This window comes from Dipodomys merriami, unplaced genomic scaffold (assembly GCF_024711535.1).
Source record: "Dipodomys merriami isolate MVZ:Mamm:240054 unplaced genomic scaffold, mDipMer1.0.p SCAF_172, whole genome shotgun sequence".
NCBI classification, from domain to species: domain Eukaryota; kingdom Metazoa; phylum Chordata; class Mammalia; order Rodentia; family Heteromyidae; genus Dipodomys; species Dipodomys merriami.
Genome location: NW_027203071.1, coordinates 944944 through 968859, shown reverse-complemented (window position 1 = coordinate 968859; position 23916 = coordinate 944944). Strand labels below are relative to the sequence as shown.

Here is a 23916-nt window from a genome sequence, read left to right as displayed (position 1 = left end):
CAGGCCTAGAGTTCAAGCCCCATGACCAACTGGCCAAAATAAAAAAAATTATTCAGATCTGATTTCTTCTTGGTTTGTGTCCTGGATCAAGAGTCTGTAACTCTCAATGATAAAAACTAATTGGTTTGTTATTTGCCATTTCCCCCAAGTATTTTTAAATTTAATATTCATCATAGAATACTCATCATTTATAAAAAACAAAACCAAAAAATCCTGTCCTTTTCTTATTTTATAGAGTATAATGTATACACCCTAAGTGAACATACCATATACCTTATTGGTATGGTGCTTTTTTGCATTTAACCATTTATCTTGGAAGTCCTTTTATTTACTACATAAACAGCTTGCATGCAATAAAAAGATCTGGTTGAGGAAAGCCAGCAGTCCATTGATGTAGAACAGTTTATCAAGAAACACTGGGCCCAAACCAGCTATGAGAACAGCAGTATAGTGTTCATCTTGTCCTTTACTACTCTGGAACTGCCTTATCCCAGAAAGAGTCCTTCCTAGAGAACATTTCATCCAGGACCATTTGACTGCAACAGACAGAAGAGATGTATCAAGTCAGCCATCAGTGAGAGAACTGGAGGTCCCCAGTTCTGCTCCATTGTATCAAAATGTCAGAAGCTTTTCAAGACTTGGGGAGGAAATTCCCAATTCCTGTGTACTGCTCCTAACTTAGAAGGAAGTAGGGTGTGGTATGAAGAGATGAGTGAGAATGTAAGTCTGAGAATCTGGAAATCTGGCTTCTTTCTAGACCTGGGTCCTCCCTAGCCCCAGCTTCCTTATTTATGAATTGGCTTGAGCCAGTTGCTGTTCCAGGTATTTGGCACCTTAAAGGTGTCAGTCTTCTTACCATGTTGATGGGCCTCCTCTTAGCATGCACATGTTTGCTCCTAGCTCCAACGGAATACATCAGTTTCTCCTCCACCTTGCTCAAGGTCCTCATTGGCTTTTGCTGGTGTTTACCTACTTGGGAAATGCTAAGCATTCCCTCTACAGGACTTAGAACCTGTTCTTCCCACCCACCTAGGTTATACTCCCTCCAACGAATCACACAAACCAGTCTCTCAGTCTGTTTTAGTTGTGTGTCTGCTCAAATGGGCCTTTAAAAGATAATTCCCTTACCATGGTATCTAAAATAAAACTTCTCTATCATTTTCCTGACTTTATTTTTCATCAGAGCACTTACTACACACTTTATGTATAGTCTGTTTCATTCCATTAGAATTCAAGCTCTGCTTAAACAGGTACATGGTTTTTCTGCTGTGATAGCACCTGACATATAATATTTAATATTCATTGAATGAAGGAACTATGATTATAGATAACTAAGTAGACAAGGACAAGTAGCAGACTTGTTTTTTCCAGTCCTGGGGCTTGAACTCAAGGCCAGGGCACCACCCTTGAGTTTCTTTTGTTCAAGGCTAGCACTCTACCACTTGAGTCACAGCATCACTTCTGGCTTTTTCTGTTTATATGGTACTGAGGAATTGAACCCAGAGCTTCATGTATGGTAGGCAAGAACTCTACTACTAAGCCACATTCCCAGCCCCAGACTTGTATTCTTATTATTAGTATTTTTATTACTAGTCTTTTAAGTAGTACTAAGTATACGGTTGTTAACATTTGACACCTTGTGCTATATGAAGCACTACACAGAAGTCCAAAATGCAGGATACTGTTATTCAGGGTCAGCAGAATACTGTGGGAAAGCTTATAATCAGGCAAACACACAAGGGCTCTGGAGTCAGTCAGTCAAAATGGTACCAGTTTAAATGCTGCCACTGTGTAGCCCTGAGCATGTCCCTAACAGGTATGTATCAAGGATCAAGGAAAATTACTTATATGGAAGCATTCTGTCATGTACAAGACACTGTACTCTAAAGAAAGTATTACCAACCACTAGAAACAAGCTTAAACTATTTATTTGATAACAACCTTATTTAAAGTGCCATAGTACAGTACAGTGTCCATTCATCAAAAACAAATGGATGCATATAGATGCATGTTTGTTTGTGTGCATGACTGCATGTGCATAAATGTATGTATATATATATATGTATATTCATATATATTCATCTGTATTTTAAGAATATGCACACTTCCAAGGGACATATACTGACAATGAACCTGACTTATTAGAAAACTCTTACCTGAAATCTTGCTATATATCCTGTTCCTTAACATGAAAAGTCTTTCTAACAAGGCTTCTAACAGACCACTGAACACAGGAAACTAAATCTTCCAGAGGAAAGTTCAAATTCTTTCCACTTTCCAGTGGAAACTTCAGACTCTTTTAGACTACTAAAACCCTCCTGGAAACCTTAGGACATGTAAGCTTCCACCCACCATTTCTTTCTTTTTTTTTTTTTTTTGGGGGGGGAGGGTCCGGTCGTGGGCCTGAACTCTGGGCCTGGGCGCTGTTCCTCAGCAATTCAGCTCAAGGCTAGCGCTCTACCACTTGAGCCATAGTGCCACTTCTGGCTTTTTTCCTTTTGCTTATGTGGTGCTGGGGAATCGAACCCATGGCCTCATGCATGCAAGGCAAGCGCTCTACCACTGAGCCACCTTCCCAGTCCCCCACCCACCATTTCTAAGCTAGATAAAAGTAAAACACCTGGCCACATGACCATGACAGGCCCTCAAGCAGATCAGAATTATGTGTTGCATTGTTTCCACTGAACAGCAAATACAACCTACACCAATACAAATTCAACCTACACCAATCTTTCCTAACCTGAATGCTTGTAGAATTTACTGACAGGCATGGCACTTTGGTGATAGATTTTACACCATCTCAGAACCATGCCAAATGCCCTCCCTGTGTGACGAACCTTAAGTGGCATTTCTCATGCTTTCCTAAGAGAAGTTAAAATAGCCTTTCTTAGCATAAGAAAGATGCTCAGAAATACCAATCTGATTTGAACTTAGAATAAAATTATAGTGACTTGTCTCATAAGCTTACTAGGGATTTAAGAACACAAACATCTCTCACTTTGCAAGTCGGAGCTTATAACCTACCAAAACAAATCTATCATTCCATAATAACATTTTAATTTTGTTTCCAGGCAAATCTCCATGAAACAATCTACCCTCAATCCCAACAAATGGGTAGAACTGATCTACTTCTATTTTACAGCCTTGGATATGGACACCCCTAAGTTGCTTCCCCCATAGAATCTGTATCAGCATGTTGTCCTTAAGTTAGCCAATGGTTCCCAGAAAGACTGTATAGTGTTAAAAAGGTAAGAACACCACTTAATTCATTCTTCTCTTTCTATTATCTGAGTCTAACATAATGAAACACACAATAGCCTGTAACTGTAACACAATGTGTCACAGAGAATTATGGTAAGGACAGAATGTTAGGCTGGAGCATGGCTGAAGTGGTAGAGCACCTGCCTAGCAACCATGAGACCCGAATTTAAATTTTAGTACTGAAAGTGGGTGGCGGGGAGCTATGTTAAGAAAGAACACACAGGATTATAAAAAAAGACAGTGTGTCCACTTATAACCCAATGTATGTTTTATAAATAATATATTAATTATCAGTAAAAGTGAGAATGAAAAACAAAGTGAAACCTAAAACACTAATGCAGTACCACTACCAAATAATGAGTTCAAAACACTTCTATAAGTAGTTTAACAGCCCAACTTGAGTATCTGAATATTTTTAGATGAACTGACATTCTCCAAAATCATTATATTTCTTAAAAATTAAATGTTTTTTTCTTTTGCAGTCCTGTGGATTGAACCCAGAGTCTCACATAGGTAAGTAACTGTTCTACCACTTGGGTTATGGTCTCTAGCCCTAAAATAAACCTTTCTTGAAAGTGCCTTTGCCTAGCACTTCCACTGAAAAAAACAGACTGCAAATTCCACTCTTCTACTTAAAACTGGAAGAAAAGAAGAATAAGAAAACCCAGATCTAATCCTAAGTGGTAAAGTAACTTTTCACACTAATTATAGCATTCTTAAACTAAAGCATTTCCATCTGAATGTGAATTACCAAACTCTAAAACAGGCATAAATTATGTTACAACTTCTATGTAAACTGTCATCACTCTGGAATGAAGAAATACCGCCTTTAGACAATTATTCAAGTAGCTACAAGCTACTTTATGAAGTCAAACCCAGGTGATAATTCCATCTTTGCTAAGTCTTTAGGAAACCTAACTTTATTCATTCTTCTAATTTTCTCGTGTACAGAGTCCTCAAGATTTACAGCCACCTGCCTGGCTATGTGGGTGGGCTGATTTTTATTTTGGGTGTTTTGTTGTTTTTGTTGTTGTTTTGCCAGTCCTAGGGCTTGAACTCAGCCTGAGTGCTGTCCCTGAGCTTCTTTTGCTCAAGGCTAGCACTCTACTATTTGAGCTACAGCTCTACTTCCTGCTTTTTCTGTGATTAATCGGAGATGAGTCTCATGGACTTGCTTACCAGAATGGCTTCAAACCATGATTCTCAGATCTCAGCCTCCAATTATAGGCGTGAGTCACCGGCACTGGGCTAAGGCTGGTTAGTTTATAGTGCATTCCTGCCGCAAAGCTGAAGTGTAAAGGGCACTTGAGCCAGCATCTGATAGAAGTAGGCAGAACACTGTGAGAAGACCATGACCTCTAGATTGAGCTTGGGTTTAAATTATGACACTACTTCCTGCTAACACCAAGATTTTAGGGAAGACATTTAGTCTTTCTGAATCCCCTACCTCAGTAAAACAGGGTAATTCAAACCTACAATCATTGTGAAGACTACATTATATTATCTACATGAAGTGACTAGAATATAATATGGACTCAATAAATGTTAACTTCCAATCCCATTTTCTTCATACCCACAGAGTTCTAACTGAACACTACTGGTTACAGTAGAGTTCTGTTTAAGTCTGCTGGCAGTCAGGTAGCAATTCATGACAACATTTTACACATGTATTCAAGATCAATTGTGCCAGTTCTTTAAAAGTCTTATTTAAAAAAAATAAAGCTTTGTAAGTTGTCAGTACACTGCCTTTATTTTTCACTAACCTAAATGAGCTTTTCAATAGTCTGACCACTATCCAAAATCTGAAATTGGGACTGTGAAGATGGCTCGTAGAGTGCTTGCCTCGCATGCATGAGGCCCTGGGTTGGATTCCTCAGCACCACATAAACAGAAAAAGCCAGAAGTAGTGCTTGGTTCAAGTAGTAAAATGCTAGCCTAGAGCTGAAGAACAGCACCCAGGCCCAAAGTTCAAGCCCCACGACCGTAAAGAAAAAAAAAAACTGAAAAAAAACCTGGTTATTCTGTAAGATTAATGTATTTATTATGAAGAAGCCAGGGAAATTAGAAGAAATCTTAGAACAGAAAACCTTGGTTAAAATTTTGGATTTCATTTTAAGTTTACAAAATGATGTGAATTTTTATAATACAATATCAACTTTCCTCCTATGAATATGAGCTTATTTTAGAGAAAAATCCTCAGGATTTATTTTACTACCCTATTCTGGATTTATTTAACTACACTTTCGTAAGAGATTGGTAAACAAGTCTATTAGTTACTATTTATATTGTCAGAGCACTACACAATTCTAGGTATCTTCTAAGGAAAAGAAAACAATAAATGAGATTTAAACCAAGGTGACAACTGTAAACAAAGAATTCTACTGATAGCTGACATTTTGTGTAGGATTTAAAGAAGCTTTCCAAAGCTTCTATTCCCCTTTATAATTTAGTATAAGTGTAAAAATTTCCTTTCCCCCACGCTGGCATTTAAGAAAAGGGCATTACTTAGCATGCACTATTTTTATGTTGGCAACCATGGCTATTTTGAGCCATTTTAGTACTGTCCAATCTTTACGCCAAGCATGGTTAGCATGATATTAGCAAAGTAAAGAGTATTCACAGTGTAAGGTCACTTAATAAGTACATTTCTTTTTAACAACCCAAAAGTCTATCTTTTGTTCATAAACAATAATGTAACTAACAAACATAAGTCACTAAACCTTAAGAAAGTCCTACCTTTTGTGCATCTCCTGTGAAATATGCAATGGCCAAGGTGGGCAGAATCATAAACAGTGCATTATAATACAGCAGACCATATTTTCCAAGCTCCTAGAAGAGTAAATAATCAAAGATTTTATTTGATTCTAGCAGACAGATAACATAACTTGGTGCACATTACTATCCCAATTACACATACACATGAACTTGTAGGACTTGCAAGTTAAAAATGTCTTAAAACAGGCACCAATGGCCCAGATCTATTATCCTAGCTAATCAGGAGGCTGACTCAGTTTGAAGATCATGTTTGAAGCCAACTCAGGCAGAAAAGTCCATGAGATGGGCTGGAATGTGATGTGGCTTAGTGGTAAAGTGTTTGCCTAACATGCATGAAGCCCTGGGTTTGATTTCTCAGTACCACATAAACAGAAAAAGTTGGAAGTGGCACTGTGGCTCAAGTGGTAGAGTGCTAGTCTTGAGCAAAAGAAGCTCAGAGACAGTGCCCAGACTCTGAGTTCAAGCCCAGGACGGGAAGGAAGGGAAAGAATGGAAGGAAGGGAAGGAAGGGGAGAGAAGGAGAGAAGGAAGGAAGGAAGGAAGGAAGGAAGGAAGGAAGGAAGGAAGGAAGGAAGGAAGGAAGGAGAGAGATAGAGATAGAGAGTAGCGGGGGAGAGGGAGAGAGAAAGGAAAGAAGGTCCATGAGACTCTTATCTTCAATTAACCAGCAAAATGCTGAAAGTTGAGGTACAGCACAAGTGGTAGTATGCCAGCTGTGCACAAAAAGCCAAGTGAGAGTGTAAGGCCCTGAGTTCAAGCCCCACTCCCAGCATAAAGAAAAGAGAAAGGGGGGCTGGGAAGGTGGCTCAGTGGTAGAGAGCTTGCCTTGCACGCCTGAGGCCCTGGGTTCGATTCCTCAACACCACATAAGCAAAAAGAAAAAAGCTAGAAGTGGTGCTGTGGCTCAAGTGGTAGAGCGCTAGCCTTGAGCTGAAGAGCTCAGGGACAGTGCCCAGGCCCAGAGTTCAGGCCCCAAGACTGGACCCAAAAAAAAAAAAAAAAAAAAGAGAAAGGAAAGAAGACAAGACAGGACAGGACAGGACAAGTTTTAATTTCAGTAACTATATTTGAGTCTAAAACACAGCACTAAGTCTTCATGCCATATGACTCATGCTCACAGGCCTATGATTATAAGCAGTCCTGAAATTATAGGTAATGAAACTTCCAATTTATTAAAAACATCTCTGTGTGGCCATAATGGCGTTAGAATAAACCAAATGATGAACTGGTTATGATCAATCACAAGCATAAATGGAAAGGTTTCTCTCATTTGTAAGGCCCCAAGAAAAAAGCTGAGTTGGGACCAACAACCTTTGAGAATGTGTGCCCAGACATGCAGTGATGGTTAACAGGAAGTAAAGGATGTACAAACAAGCTAACACATCAGACACATATCATTAATGCAACTGTCGAAGAATAAAACATGAATGCCTCAACTTTTCAATTGTTCCTTTCACATTTTTTCTGTTTGAATCTTTTCCCTTAATTTTTTTTTGGGGGGTTGGGGTAGAGAGTTTCACTATATAATAACAGGCTGGCTTCGAACTCGTGATCCTCTGTGGTCAGCCTCCCAAGTGCTGGAATTATAGGTATGAACTCTATATAAATTTCTAAAGCATAGTACACTGGTTAAAAGTTGACTTAGGACATTATCATAAACTTGAATTACTATACTTTGTTCTCATATATTGTCTTTATTGCTTTATTTTATGGTTTGGTTGGTTGGTTTTGCTTTGTGCTGCTAGGGTTTTTGAACTCAGGGCCTTAGTGCTTCCTAGATGAGCATTCCACCACTGAGCCATATGTCCAGCCCTTTTTGCAGTGACTATTTTTTAGCTAGGGTCTTGCTTCCTACCCAGGTACACATCTGGACCACAACCCTATTTTTGCTTTCCATCTGCTAAGACAACAAGTATCTGCCACCACAGCCAGCTTCTTTCCATTGAGCTGGAGTCTCGTGGACTTTCCTGCCTAAGATGGCCCAGAAATGCAATTCTTCTGATCTCTGAGTCCCAAATACTAGACAAAAAGCTTAATAGCTCTTGCATAATTTTTTTTTTTTTTTTTTTTTGTCGGTCGTGGGGCTTGAACTCTGGGCCTGGGCGCTGTCCCTCAGCTCTTCAGCTCAAGGCGAGCGCTCTACCACTTGAGCTACAGCGCCACTTCCGGTTTTCTGGTGGTTTATTGGAGATAGGAGTCTCACAGTCTCTCCTGCCCGGGCTGGCTTTGAACCGCGATCCTCAGATCTCAGCCTCCTGAGTAGCTAAGATTACAGGCGTGAGCCACCAGCGCCCGGCTTGCATAATATTTTTATCAGTATTTTTCTCTTTCACAGCATATCTCCTTTTTATTAGCTGACCTTTTTAATACTATTTTATACTATCTCTAAACAAACCACCCTCTAAGTTTGTTGTCTGTAATCTGTGAACTAGGAAAAGCAGATCAACTACCTTTGTTCTACTACAAATAAATCCTAAGTCATTCCTTAGTAAGCAACTAAAGGGTTCTCTCCTAGAAGTAAAATACTCTGATGGGGATGTATTGGGGTGTATTCTAGACCGTGCTATCCAAAATAGCAGTCACTAGTCACATGGAGTGATTTAATTATAAATGTACAAAACTCCCAATTTGGTTTCTCAATTACAGCAGTCACTTTTCAAGTGGTGAATAGCTGTGTATGTCTAGTGGCTCCTGGTAATGGACAGCAGAGATAAAGATTTTCATCACAGAAATTCTGCTGGACTAGTACTACTTCAGAGAGCTGAAGCTGCTGGGTAAATGTAAATGATATGCTATTATTACTTGGGCGACTTGGGCTAAAGAATAAAACCAAAGTAAAACAAATCTGTAATTGTTCCTTATTCTCTATTCATAAAGAAAACAATGTTTACTGGGGCCTCCACTTAAATGCAGTCATCATTCAGACCAAGGTGACTTAGTGGAGGACAAAATTTAAGAGGCAATGTTAAAGAAAACATGTTGGAAACAAATCTACCCTATCCCCAGGTCAAAGAAAATTGTAAACCAGGAAACCTACTGAGACAGCTGCACATCTACATTCCTCTCCTGGAAAAAAAAGGCAAAGCCCTGCTGGCCAAGGTAACAAGACTAGACACTAGCAATGGGGCTAATGCTATAATCCAGTAGAGTACTTATATTTATTTTCATCTCAGTTCCAAAAAAGGACTTGAGTTAATCTCAAAAATGCCATGCATGTAATAAATGGAGAAGACTAAAAGTAAACAGATAAGGTCATCTGACTGAAGATAATATGGGTAGAAAAAATAAGATAAAATCAGTCAGTTACAAGATTCAATTATGAGGTTAAAAACTAGATCAGCTGCTCAGAGTGACCTCTAAGATAAATATCTCATATAGGTGGCCATTTAAGATAACTTATGATACCAAGGACAACTCCTTCAATAACAAACCAATGATATATAAAACTGAGTTCCATGCAGCTATTTGTTACAGTAATGTAACTTCACAATGCAACAAAAGAGGCAGGCCTATATATTCACCTTTCTGATGGTCTGACTATACCTAAAATTAAATTTTAATTGTGTCTATTTCCAAACTATAGAGTAAACAAACAAAAAAATACTTGAAATAGCCTTTGTATACATGCTACTAATAGAAAGCAAAATGCCAAGCATACAAAGTTCACATGTACAAGATCCAGGACATAAAACTTAATGTTGACCCAGGAAGTGTGAACCTAAAGCTCCCTGAAGTGTCCCACTATTTTTAGGCAAAGTACACATAGGCTATCCTTGTCCTTCAGCCCCTTCCAAAACTCACTTTCTCTCACAACTCAAAGCTTCCAAATATCTCCTTTGTATCCCAGATCCCCCATCAAGCATGATAGAACACAACCAAGAACATTTATGATACTTTTTTCCGTGAACACTCTATTTTCCCTACCCACTAAATCAATACTCAAACCATCTCATCTAGAAAAGCCACCAACAATACTACATTGCTAACTTAAAACTAACTTCCTGGGCTGGGATGTATCTCAATGGCAAAGTGCTGGCCTAGCAAGCACAAGGTCCTGGGTTCAATCTCTAGTACCAAAAAAAAAAAAGAAAAGAAACACACACACACACACACACACACACACACACACACACACACACACACACATACACACACACACACACACACACACACACACACACACACACACACACACACACACACACACACACACACAAACTGAAACATAAAACTAATTTCCTTATGTGAACAAAGTATAGACATTTTACGCTTAGGGAGCCTATGTGTTTCCAATCCCTCATAAGAACTTTTGTTTACTGCACACTTTCCCTGATTAACAGGCAAATAAACAATTGTCAGATGCTAGTGGCTCACACCTGTAATCCTAACTACTCAGCAGCCTGAGATCTGAGGACTGAGGTTTGAAGCCAGGTAGGGTAGAAAATCCATGATACTCTTATCTGCAATTAACCAGCAAAAAGCTGAAGTGGACATGTGCCTCAAGTGGTAGAGCAGCACCCTTGAGTAAAAAAGACAAGCAAGAAGCCGGGCGCTGGTGGCTCACACCTGTAATCCTAGCTACTCAGGAGGCTGAGATCTGAGGATTGCGGTTCAAAGCCAGCCCGGGCAAGAAAGGCCATGAGACTCCTATCTCCAATAAACCACCAGAAAACCGGAAGTGGCGCTGTAGCTCAAGTGGTAGAGCGCTCGCCTTGAGCTGAAGAGCTGAGGGACAGCGCCCAGGCCTAGAGTTCAAGCCCCACGACCGACAAAAAAAAAAAAAAAGACAAGCAAGAGCTTTAAGGCTCTGAGTTCAAGCACCAGGACATACACAAAGAGGGGAGAGCACAAGCACAAGTGGGGGGGGGGGGAGGGAGGGAGGGAAGGCAGGTTGATCTAATACTGCTACCTACTTTTGAATCTAATTTTTGTTTCACGTATGCACCATTTGCTGCTGTGAGAACATCATTTATCAGAATAAAAACATATCCTTCCAGATCAAATGCCAAGTCAGAGCTGCAAAACATAAGCAATACTTTAAGAACAATTTACATTTAAAGAAAATTAATTTAAATTTAAATGTCTCAAGTGCAGTATGTGCAAAAACATTCTCATTTAAGTAAAAACAAAAATCATTTTATCAGAGGTGAGGATTTCTTTAATCCCGGTCACATATGGCAATTTCACACTCACACTGAGGGATTCTTTAGAAAGGAGAAGCACTGATATTTAAACACATCATTAGAAATTATCAGTCATGGAACCAGACATGTTGGCTCAAGCCTGAAATCCTCTAACAGTATACTACTGTGATTTCAATGTCAGATAACATAAAACCAAATTTACCATTATGAGACGTCTCTGAAAGAAGCCAAAGACATCAATTTTATAAATAAGGAAACCAAGAAGATAAAAGTTAACATGTCATTTTTCAAAATTTCAACAAAATATAGGTCTAACCTGACTGTTACTTATGAGATCAAATGACAACAGTGACTAATCAAACAGTGGGAACTTAAATGCTCTAGACGTTTTTCCATAAACCTTTTGAGATCAGGCAAACTGAGCATGTCTACTGTTTAGTAGAGTACTGGACACAAGATTAGAACCAGTAATTATGAATGAAAATCTGACAGAAGTTATGCCTTCCACATCCTTGAGCATCCTAGTAAAATTGTGGCTTTACATTCTATAACTTCACAAAGTTGTTATTTTTTTTTAATTTGGCTAAATTATTAAAGGGAACCAAGGCTTAAGCTTATATTCCCTTCAGATTCTCTTTCTCTCCATCTTTTTTACACATTAAAATGTTCTAATTAGACTAGCTTGGTCTTTAAAAGCTTTTTGGAGGTCAAAGTAAGACCTGAGGAAACCCTGTTGGTTAGTTCAGTTAGGATCCCATTGGCTTAAAGGAAATGTTTCTAAATACTTAGAATACAAGATAGTTGACAAGTACAGAATTTTTCTTCAAGGAAAGAAAAGAGGGGAAAGTGTGTGATACAATCAAGTTCTAGTAACTGATTATGCCTTTTGTACAGGGAGGGGGAGTGACAAAATTTCACTTGGAGATTTAGAGCAAAATAGAATTTTCCTTGTATTCCTCCCACTTTTTCCACAGGAACATGTGATGAAAGTAAAGGCTCCAGTCCAAGAAGAACACTGCAACCCACAGATGGAAAATGTATATCAGGCTGAATTCGTGGCATTAGCAAACCTAGCTCAGCAGGCTCAGGTGGAGGAAAATGTTCTACAAAGCTTCTAGAAATCATTGTAACTTCCTGAGTCTTTGGGTATACACTTTCCCTGTCTATTTCTTAATTCTTCCCTTCCTTTCCTCTCTCCTTTTCTTTCTAAATTGTCACACAGCATCTGAAATGGCAATCATTCTATTTCTATACATGTATATAATGTGTAATCATCAAATCAAGGTAATCAGTACTTTTCTCTTTAAACCTTTCTCACAGCTTTCTGTATGTGGTTCAAAACTAGAACTTTAAGAAAATGGGGAACATTTTAAATGGATAGAAATATCTAAGTTACATTTGTGATTTTATTCTACAAGGCAAATAATCCATTGTTCTGGCTTCCCCTCCTGGAATGACAGACACTATTTTCTTTAGGCGCATAGAACGTAAAAACATGCATGCCTTTACTTTATAAAATCACACAGGCTTTGAAGTTGGGCACAGATTCCATTTCCAGCTCTGCCCTTAGCAGGTATGTGACCCTGAGCAAGTTACAGAACTTAAGCTTCAGTTTCTTCAACTATAAAATAGGAAATTTTATACCACTGCCTCCCAGCTGTGAAGAATACATAAATAATAAGTATTCAAGACCAAATAGACTGTGACGTAGACAAGATGTGTGTGGCAAGAAAACAGAAACAAATCCTAAATTATCTGAACTGAAGTAAACATCTCTAAAAATTACAACTTTGCTACACTTGATACAACCAAAAAGTTTTAACTTTTTTAAGTCTTTTCAATATTTTTAAAAGATATGCTATTTGGGCTACAAATAATTATTCCTTTTGATAACTGATCATTTATTAACAATAGTTACTGATAATTTCTAATGTAATATCCACAGTGCCATATCTTACCTGGCAGCTACAAAGGCTCCAATAATCATTGCAAATACAGTCATTTTAATACCCCAAGAAAAAGTCTTCCTACAAAATAACGAAAAAAGTATGTATTGCGACTTTATTTATACAAACTCATTTTATAAGACATAAAATGCATTTTTAAAAAGACATGAACAATCATATTTTAAATACTTCTAAGAAACCAGACATTTTTAAAGAACCCTCTAGTGAAGCAAAACTCATGTTGCTATACAAAAAATTGTTGTTATACAAAAAAATTATCTGGAATGGAGGCTGGGAATGTGGCTTAGTGGTAGAATGCTTGCCTAGCATGCATGAAGCCTTGGGTTCGATTCCTCAATATTACATAAATAAAAACAGCTGTAGTAGAGCTGTGGCTCAAGTGGCAGAACACTTGTTGCCTTGACCACAGAGAGGCTCAAGGACAGTGCCCAGGCCCTGAGTTCAAGCCACAGGACTGGCAAAAAAAAAAAATATGTTGAATGGTAAGAATATTACCATTTGTTACTACTAGTGAGTTTGAAATTTTTATGTCAAAGTATCTTCAAGGAGAAATACATTGCACACAGGAGTAAAAGTAGCCAAGACAAGGACACATTTAAAATCTCTACTTATGTGACCCAGCTTCACCTAATGGCAGCAACAGATACAGAAGCTCTAGAAAGTAAACCCCACATTCACACAGGTTTGTAACTCCAGCTCACAACCTTTCCAGCTGCTGCTACCATAAACTATCAATTCCTACAGCAAGAACAAAAGGTTGCTTAAACGTCCCAAAAGCTTAAGTCAAAGAAAGCCATATATTAATATTCAGCATATCCTGGGTATCTTTCCAGTTTGTAAAGTTGTTTTGTGTGTATGTGTGTATCAGAAATTTAGCTTACTTGAGTAAAACTCCTTCAGCAAACATTGTAAACAGGATGGAGAACCTTCTCAGAACTGTAAACATGGGCAAGCTGCAAAAACAAGGATAATAAATTAAATTAAATTAAAATAAATTTTATCTTTTTCAATTTGAAAGCAAGATTCTCCAAGTTGGTACTTTAAGACAATGCTAATCTCTTCCTTCCATTATAGAAATTCTATGCCGATTAACCTCCTAATTAAGTTAAACTCTTCTCTCTAAAAATAAATCGAGTTGAAAGTCTAAAAAAGTTGCTTTTTAAAAAACACCTACAAAAAGTGAGATATTGTTAACTTAAATGGTACAGATAATGCATCTATTTTCACAGAATGACATACTTTAAAATTTTATCTATTACTTACACAAATACTCTGACTATAATTATGTTAGTCTTTACTTTTTTAAGCGTATGTTTCTTCACTTGGTGGACTGACTTTTCCTTTCCACTCTTAACTCACCCAAAAACACATCTATGAAAATATTACCACATGAAACATTCCTTTATGATCCTTTTGTAAAGTCTTCTAAATTCCTAGGGCATTCTGCTTGTGATAAACTTATAATCTTTTGTAGTCTTATTATTTCTGACTACATCTTATCTTACTCCAAAGTACCTTATCCTCAACTCAATCAAAAGCCAGTGTGAATGAATGGATGGGTGATAATGGATGAAAAAAGCACACAGAATATAAGCAGTACTCTGTAGAAGGCCTGCATTTCTTTCCAAGTAGGTAATGAGAACAGAAAAGGATGCCCTACCCATAATGAGCTCCATTCCTTGTAACTCTTCCCACAGACAGCACTGGTCACACTTTGTTTGTTTGGTTTTTATGTTTTGTTTTGTTTTCTTTTAAAGGAGAAAACAACAAATGCTTTGCCTCTGATACTCAGAGATCTCCTTACTATTTATAATCTACCAATATTCTAGGGTTTTGTTCAGCTCATGTGGAAGCATGAAGCTTGGATTTCTGTTGAACTGTCTTCCTCTTGGTGTGGTTTTATTTCATGTCACACACTCCATCATAAGAAGCCAGGTGACTGGAGGGTAAGTAACAGAGCTGCCACTTAGCAGAAGTGAATGTGCGGCCTGCAGTAACACACTCACGGATAACACAATCATCCTACATAGACCAGCATCCCAATCTGATTCTAATCACTTCATGCTACGAGAAACTGTGAAAGTCCTATGTCCATCCACTGATTATGGTGTGTGGGATTTGCCTGCAATACAGTATTTATAAACCATATGTGAGCTGAAATTCCAAACCTGAAATGTTTCACTACTAAAGGTCTAGAAAATAAAGAAAAATCTCTTACAGCATTCTACATTTTATCACTTACAATATCAAAACAAGAGGAGGTAACAAAACAAAAACAAAACAAAAAAAAAGGTACTCTTTCTCTTCAAACAAAAAGGCTGAAGCTAAAACCTTGGTGCAACCTTCATTCTTTAGTAATAGAAGCTTTATGGTCCTTTTTTGTTTTTTCAGTATTAGTAATAAATGAAATTTTTGACATTCATGTACAATTTTCAGAATACATTATATTAACCTCACTAGTAAAATAAAGTTATCCATACTTCAGTTTCTTTGTGCTGAACAGTCCCGTGATTTGGTTCCCAAAATATAGTAGAGGTAGTGGAAACGTCTAGAAAATTTAAAAAGGGATAACACAACTCAATAATAAAGACAGCTAAAACAAAGTCCTTTCAAACAGAAACAGTTTTGTTTATATGACCAAATTCTTTCCACTTGAAATGTAAGATTACTTCTCATAAACAATTCTGATGCCCATGAAACACCCCAACATAACTATTCTATGATACACAGCACAACTAGCAGAAATTGGGATAAAGACAGGAAAGAAGAGAAACAGGAATATGAATATGATCGACTGATGTGGGGGCAGAAATATTATTTGCTTTAAAATATAATGCAAGGTCTTTGGCTCTCAAGTCAGCAGAAAAAGGAAAAGAATTTCATCTATATGTGGAGTCAAGAAGAGGCAGACAGAAGAATATGAAAAGAAATAAACCCAAGCAATAATGAATGCAGGATACACTAGCTAGAGTATATGAATCACAGAAACTGCAAAACCGCTGTAATCCCAACAAATGAGAATCAACTTAAATGGGGATAGGCTGGCACTGGTGGCTCACACCTGTAATCCTAGCAAATCAGGAGACTGAGATCTGAACATGGAGGCTAAGATCGAAGATCTTCATGGTCTGAAGCCAGCCTGGGAAGGAAAGTCCATAAATCTCCAATAAACTACCAAAAAGCCAGAAGTGGAGCTGTGGCTCAAGTAATAGAGCACTTGCCTTGAGCAAGAAAGCTCAGAGACAGTCCCCAGACTCTAAGTTCAAACCCCAGGAACTGCACCAAAAAAAAAAAAAAAGAAAACAGACACACAAACATACACAGATAGGAGATTCCTACTTTTGTCTTCTTCTTTCATTCCTTCTTTCCCTCTGTTTTAGTCTGGTTTGGTGTGATGTGGTTTTTAGGTACTGTTTGGGGAGGGGGGAGGTTCCTAGCAGCTTTGGGATTTGAACCCTTTGGACTTGGGTCATTTGCTAAGCAAGTGCTGTACCACTGAAGTCATGCCCCTAACCTATTTCTTTCTTAATTTTAAAGAGAGGTGGGACCGCTAACATATATTACTGCATTTATTCTTTAGTTTCACTGCATGTACTCTAGACTGGGAGGGGATGTCAAAGCTGCAATTTTTAAGTATGCAAGGCACTGATACAAATACAGAATGACTTTTTCATAAAATAAAATGTGACTTTTATTCTTTTTTTTTTACCTTTCGAGGTACATTTCTGTCAAAGTCAGGAAACTTGACTATTCTGAGTGCCTTTCCCACCCAGAGAACCGCTACTGTGGCCACCATCTGTAAACAGAGAACACACACAGATGCACTGTTCCACACAGAAAGACACACACAGAGGTTCTGACTACACCAACCAAGGAATGCCAAGGATTCCAACTAACCTGGCCAAGTCCAACACAGAGCGAGGAGGGAAATCTACAAAAGGGGTAAAGAAGAGGGGAAGGAGGGAGGGTAAAAAGAAAAAAAAACAAGGTCAGGAAATGCCACATGACACAGTGAATTCAACTTAAAAACACATTTTGGTTCCCCAATAATGCCCTTCTTTTATTTAAATAAAAGCCGTGTATTTTTTTTTAAAACCAGCGTTTCTAAAGTCAGCCAGCCCCGCCGGTTTCTGTAGCCTGGGGGGCTGGCCACTTGCCTCGTCTTGTCTGCTATGTACAATTTCACTCAGCTTCCAGAAACGGAAGGTAAGACAGATTTCTACATCTCTTCCAACGAGTTCACACCTTTAATCTACAAAAAGGAAAAAAGGAAAAGTCTCTCTCTCTCTCTCTCTCTCTCTCTCTCTCTCTCTCTCTCTCTCTCTCTCTCTCTCTCTCTCTCTCTCACACACACACACACACACACACACACACACACACACACACACACGTGCCCCGAGTCCCGGTGACAGCCACAGTGGTAACGGGGGTCCCCGGAGGCTGTCAGCAGCTCGGGGGTCCCCGAAGCCCCGCACGCAGCACCCCGCTCTCTCCTCCTCCGTGCAGGGATGCGCCGGGGGACACCAAGTCCCGGAGCAACTTCGCTGCGCGCCCAGACCGGCTCCGCCTGCACGGCACGGCGCGCCGGGACCCCGACCCCGGCCACGGCCCGCGCCCCGCGCCCCGCGCCCCGCCGCCCGCACCGCCCCACTCGGCTCCGCTACCAACTCGGGCGGCCGAAGTCCGCGGAGCGGCGCCGCCCCGCCGCCCGCCCGCCCGCCCGCCCGGCGTCCCCGCCCGCGGCCTCCCGCCGCCCGCACCTGTAGTTGGTGAGCACGCTCTTGTTCACCACCACGATGAGGAAGGAGCTCACGCCGTAGAAGCCGGCGGCCAGCAGCTTCAGGAAGAGCGTCAGCGTTTCGGCCGGCGCCATCCCCAGCGGCTCCGCATCGCGGTGTGCGGAGGACTCGGCGGGGGCTTCTCCTTTCACCCGGGCCTGCTGACGTCTGTGGACTTCCGCCATGGCGGCGGCGGCGGCGGCGGCGGCGCGGGCCCGGGCGCGGGGGGCGGGGGGCGGCGTGGGGGCCGCGGGCTGAGCGCGGCGAGCGGGCGGCGCGGGCACTTGCGGCTTCTCCGGCTGCGATCGCGCCCCCGGCTCCCCGCAAGGCCGCTGCCTGTCCCCGCCCAGGGGCAGGAACTTCGGGGTTCACACCCTCGGGGACTTTGCTCCCGCATTGTGCAACGCGGGGTTCACTGGGGAGGAGCCGCCCCAAGTTGGCCTCGGCAGGGGTTAGAGAAGATCTGGAAAAGGGGCGGGGGAGGGGGGTTGCGGGGCGGGGATGGGAACGGCGGGCCGGGGTGCTGGAGGAGAAGCCGAGAGAGACCAAACTGGGGGACACTGGAGCGCCCCGGCGGAGGCCCGGAGACGCGGCCGCGCCGCGCATGCGCAAGCGTGTGTGTCTGGTCTCCTCTGGGGGCGCTCACCTTGGGTCGGGGAGCCCTGCCTGGGAACTGGAGGCCTTCTGCCCCAGATAACTGCCTCCACCAGGGTGCAGATCCTGCCTCTCCCTCTGAGGACATAAGGGTGAGAAAGTGCGTTTAGACTCGTTCTGAATGCTCAGTGGACTCTAGGTCCTCTAAAAGTATACGGTGTGCCTCAACAATCCACACTCAACAAATACTCATTCTGCAGTGCTCAGGCTGGTCATACTTTCTGGTCTCCGAAAACAATCCTTTCTCAGCGAATAATAATAATGTTGGGCAAAAAATAATAATGTTAGCATATACAGAAAAGTAGCAAGACTATCAAACTGTTTAGGGAACTGGCAAACTAGTGCCAGGTGTTGAGTTTTAATTCTTGGGTTTCTTGAAATATCTTCCCTCGCTAGCTCTGTACTCTTGAGACAATTAGATGACCTCTCTGAACCTGGATCTCTCCATCTGTATGATGTAAAGCTAGCACAGAGCTTGTTTTATATTACATAATATCTAATATATGCCTGTAATATATAAAACAATTACATATTAACATATATAAATATATTATATATTATATAATATATACCTGTAATATATAAAACATATTACATGTTAGTTATTATACATGTTATATTTTGTAATATATAATATTATCTAATATATGTAATACCTATAACAATATTATTTGTAATTATAATATTAGCTATAAGAGGTATTATGTCATTTATTATTACATGTATGTTATATAATATATGAATTTATGTATATATAATAGGAATATATCTACAGCAATAATACCCACCTCATAAAGTTTGGCAACAATAAAATGATTCAGTAAGTGGTAAATTCTTTTTTTTAATTTTATTTTCAAAGTGATATACAGAGGGGTTACAGTTACATAAGTAAGGTAGTGAGTACATTTCTTGTTGAACTTGTTACCCCCTCCCTCATTTTTCTCCACTTTCCCTTCCCCTCCACCAGGCCCCCCTCAAGTTGTACAGATCATTTCCAACATATTGTCTTGTGAGTATAACTTGCATTGGTTCCTCCTTTGTCCTTTGTTTCACCACTTTGTTCCCCTTCCCTACCCTAATTCAGAGTAATGTATATACAATACCCACTGTTGGCTGTAACAATGATCATAGTCATTATTGTTCAACCTTTCTGTTTCCTGTTATTATTCCTTGAAAGTCTTTCTAAAGTAACCTATACACTCACCTTATTCTCTTTAAAACTGCAGAGTAATTCTATCTTTGGATGCATAATATGTAACCATTCCTAAGGATATTTAGGCTACCACCCGTTTTTCAGTTTATAAACCATCCTTGTCTCATCAACTTTATGTGGGTAGACTTTTCTAGAAACAATATAAAATTAATCAGAGACTGCGTCTTTTTAATTAATAGAATCAACAGCTTGATCTTCCAAAGCAGTTGTTTAAATGTTATAGTCCCATCAACACTGCATGAAAATGAAACTGTTTTACACAGCCAGATGGCAACAATGAGGGAAAAAAAATTAAGAAATGAGCTACTAATTTAAATTCTACCCTGTGGAGATATGTATACCACATACAAATTTGCGTAATAAATCAATTACAATTATAAAAAATGAAAATAAATCTCCCAAGAGTGTGAATCCAGGCAACCACTGTAGTTTTTCTCAGCATGACAACATTATCTATTAACAAATATTTGTTAAGAAGCACCACAGGCCAAAAACGTTGGATTTTCTCAACATTGGCAATGATTGGGTTGCTTTGGGTCTCCAATAAAATGCCATGAAGTCTAATGGAGTCAGGTATTTGTATTTAGGTTGGGGGGGGGGGGGAGGATTACTTGGCCCTATGAAGATTTGATGTTTTGTCTCCTTCCCATATTATAGGTACTTAGAGTGTTCAGTAATTGTTAATAGACTTAAGGACCAGGCCTATTATTAATATTAATCATAGAAATCTATATAAGAAATTGTATGCATTAAATTGTAAAACCACCTTAAAAAAAGCTATACCTAAAAAGCTATACAAGATTGCAAAGACTACATTAAATGCTTTCATTAAGGTATAAATCTGATCTATTTGGAAAAGTCATCTTTATGAGTTAGTAAATATTTTACAGCTTGCTGTAGAATTACTACTGAAATATCTTTGGGCTAGAAATGGTAGCACATGCCTGTAAACCCAGCTACTTGGGAGATACAAATAGTAAGGTCATGCTTTAAGACCAGAGGGGGCAAGAAAAAATTTAATAACATCCTAGCACTAGAACTGCTAGGTCTATGAGAAATAAATTAAGCCAGAGGCCATCCTAGACCAGACAGACACCACATGACTGACCAGTAAACTACTTATATGATAAAAAGTGTGAGTCAAGCCTAATCAATATTGGCCAATTACTCATAAATTTGTAGATTTTTACATTAAACAGGCCTTGGAATTTTTTTTAATACAATAGCATATAACTGGAAATTTGTCTTAGAGACAAATTGGATTGTAAGGCAATAGCTCAAGAAAAAGTCTGTTTTACAGACAGGACTACTTACTAGTATTCAATAGTCTAACTTTTTTTGTGTGTGTGTGTATGTGTGCTTTTAAATTTTTTTTAAATTTTATTTGTGAACATACTGTACAGAGGGGTTACAATTACATGGGCAGGATAATGCGTACATTTCTTACCAAGCATTGCAGCCTCCTCCTTTGTTTACCCTTCACATCCCTTCCCAGCCTCCCCCCTCCCCCCCAATCCCAATCCTTCTCCTTCCCCCGCATCCCCACCCCACCCCCCCGCACCGACGTTGTAAAGTTCGTTTTGGACATGACAACTTGTACTTCTCATTGTTGCAACAGGTCCACCTGTATCCTTAAACAACTGGTTTTTCCCCATCTCCTCCTCAAGTTATACTGATATCAAATATAGTGAAAGCAGGGGTTATACTGTGGGGGAGGGACATACAAAGCAACAAAGAGATAATCTTATAAATGCATTAGAAACACATGCATGAAAGAAAAAAACATTAAAATACATATCTCAGGGTTCATTTTCCTGACATCACATTATCTGACCTTTTCCGCTTGACTCATGCATATACTAGATATTGCAAATAAGGGAAACCATGGGACCTATGTTTCTTTGGGCCTGGCTTACTTCACTTAATATAATTTTTTCCAAGTTTTTCCATTTCCTAACAAATGGGGAAATGTCATTCTTTCTGATGGAGGCATAGAATTCCATTGTGTATATATACCACATTTTCTTGATCCATTCATCTACTGAGGGGCATCTGGGTTGGTTCCATTTCTTAGCTATGGTAAATAATGCTGCAATAAACATTGTTGTGCTGGTAGCTTTAGTGTGGTCTTGTTTGTAAACATTTGGGTAAATGCCCAAAAGTGGGATTGCTGGGTCATAGGGGAGTTCTATGTGAAGTCTTTTGAGGAACCTCCATACTGCTTTCCAAAGTGGTTGAACAAGTTTACATTCCCACCAACAATGAAGTAAGGTTCCTTTCTGTCCACATCCCCTCCAGCATCTGTTGTTGTTAGAGTTCTTGATTTTTGCCGCTCTAACTGGGGTGAGGTGATATCTCAATGTTGTTTTGATTTGCATTTCTTTTATGGCTAGGGATGTTGAACATTTCTTCATGTGTCTATTGGCCATCCTTCTTTCTTCTTCAGAGAAGTTTCTCTTTCGCCCACTTATTTATTGGGCAGTTGTTTCTTTGAGGATTTGTTGTTGGGGGGTTTAATTTTTTGAGTTCCAAGTATATTTTAGATATGAGACCCTTGTCCGTTGTATGGCTAGTAAAGATCTTCTCCCAATCCGTGGGCTTTCTATTGATCTTGCTAGCTATGTCATTTGCCCTGCAGAAGCTCTGCAACTTTATGCAATCCCATTTGTCCAACCTTTCTTTGATTTGTTGTGTTTCCGGGTCTCTATTCAAAAAATTTCGGCCTGAGCCAAGGAGACCTAGGGTTTCTCCTATTCCATCCTGTAATGTTTTCAGAGTGTCTGTTTTAACTCCGAGGTCTTTGATCCATTTGGAGTTGATTCTGGTGCAGGGTGATATATAAGGATCTAGCTTTAGTTTTCTACAAGTAGTTAACCAATTTTGCCAGCACCATTTACTGAAGAGGCTGTCTTTCTTCCATTCTATTGTTTTAGCTCCCTTATCGAAGATTAGATGGCTATAGGTCTGTAGGTTCATTTCTGGGTTTTCAATTCTATTCCATTGGTCCTGAGGTCTGTTCTTATGCCAATACCAAGCTGTTTTGATTACTATGGCTTTATAGTAGAGTTTGAAATTTGGTATTGATATTCCTCCAGCAGTGTTCTTTCCATTGAGGAGCGTTTTTGCTATTCGGGGTCTTTTATTGTTCTATATGAATTTTTGGATTGCCTCTTCTATTTCCTTGAAGAATGAGGTTGGAATTTTGATAGGTATTGCGTTGAATTTGTAGATAGCCTTGGGAAGTATTGCCATATTCACGATGTTAATCTTTCCAATCCAGGAGCAAGGGAGGCTTTGCCATCTTTTTAGTTCTGTGTTGATTTCCTTTTTCAAGATTTTAAAGTTTTCATCATAGAGGTCCTTCACTTCTTTAGTTAAGTTAATTCCTAGGTATTTTATTTTTTGTGGGGCTATTACAAATGGAGTTGCTTTCCTAATTTCAGCCACACTTTTCTCATTGTTGGCATACAGAAAAGACATTGATTTTTGGGCGTTAATTTTATAACCTACTACTTTTCCAAAGTTTTGAATCAGCTTGAGTAATTTGGGAGTGGAGTCTATGGGATTCTTTAAGTACAAGATCATGTCATCTGCAAAGAGGGAGAGTTTTATTTCTTCTTTCCCTATTTGGATCCCCTTTATGTCTGCATCTTGTCTTATTGCTGTAGCTAGGCATTCTAATACTAGATTGAAGAGAAGTGGAGAGAGTGGGCATCCTTGTCTTGTTCCTGAGTTAAGAGGAAATGGCTTTAGTTTTTCACCATTGAGTATAATGCTGGCTGTAGGTTTGTCATATACAGCCTTTATTGTATTGAGGAATGTTCCATGGATTCCTAATTTTTCCAAAACCTTCATCATGAAGGGGTGTTGGATCTTGTGAAATGCTTTTTCTGCATCTATTGAGATAACCATGTGGTTCTTATTCTTGCTCCTGTTGATGTGATGAATAATATTAATTGATTTGCCTATATTGAACCAGCTTTGCATCCCTGAAATGAATCCTGTTTGATCGTGGTGTATGATTTTTTGGATGAATTGTTGAAGTCGATTGGCCAAAATTTTGTTGAGAAGTTTTGCATCAATGTTCATCAAAGAAATGGGTCTATAGTTCTCTTTCTTTGATG

At 39.5% G+C, this 23916-nt stretch overlaps 1 protein-coding gene across 1 annotated transcript in view; it reads right to left on the bottom strand.

Moving 5' to 3' along the window:
* Positions 1-18151, bottom strand: part of Slc35d1 (solute carrier family 35 member D1) — a 45697-nt gene extending 27546 nt beyond the window's left edge. The window contains exons 1-8 of the mRNA XM_070025770.1: positions 17908-18151; positions 17045-17078; positions 16857-16943; positions 15628-15695; positions 14029-14100; positions 13139-13207; positions 10950-11052; positions 5998-6090 (exon numbers count right to left, since the gene is read on the bottom strand). Of these exons, the coding sequence (XP_069881871.1) occupies positions 5998-6090; positions 10950-11052; positions 13139-13207; positions 14029-14100; positions 15628-15695; positions 16857-16943; positions 17045-17078; positions 17908-18110 (729 nt within the window). The 5' untranslated portion in view covers positions 18111-18151. The remainder of the gene's footprint in view (positions 1-5997; positions 6091-10949; positions 11053-13138; positions 13208-14028; positions 14101-15627; positions 15696-16856; positions 16944-17044; positions 17079-17907) is intronic.
* Between the last annotated feature and the right edge of the window lie 5765 nt (positions 18152-23916).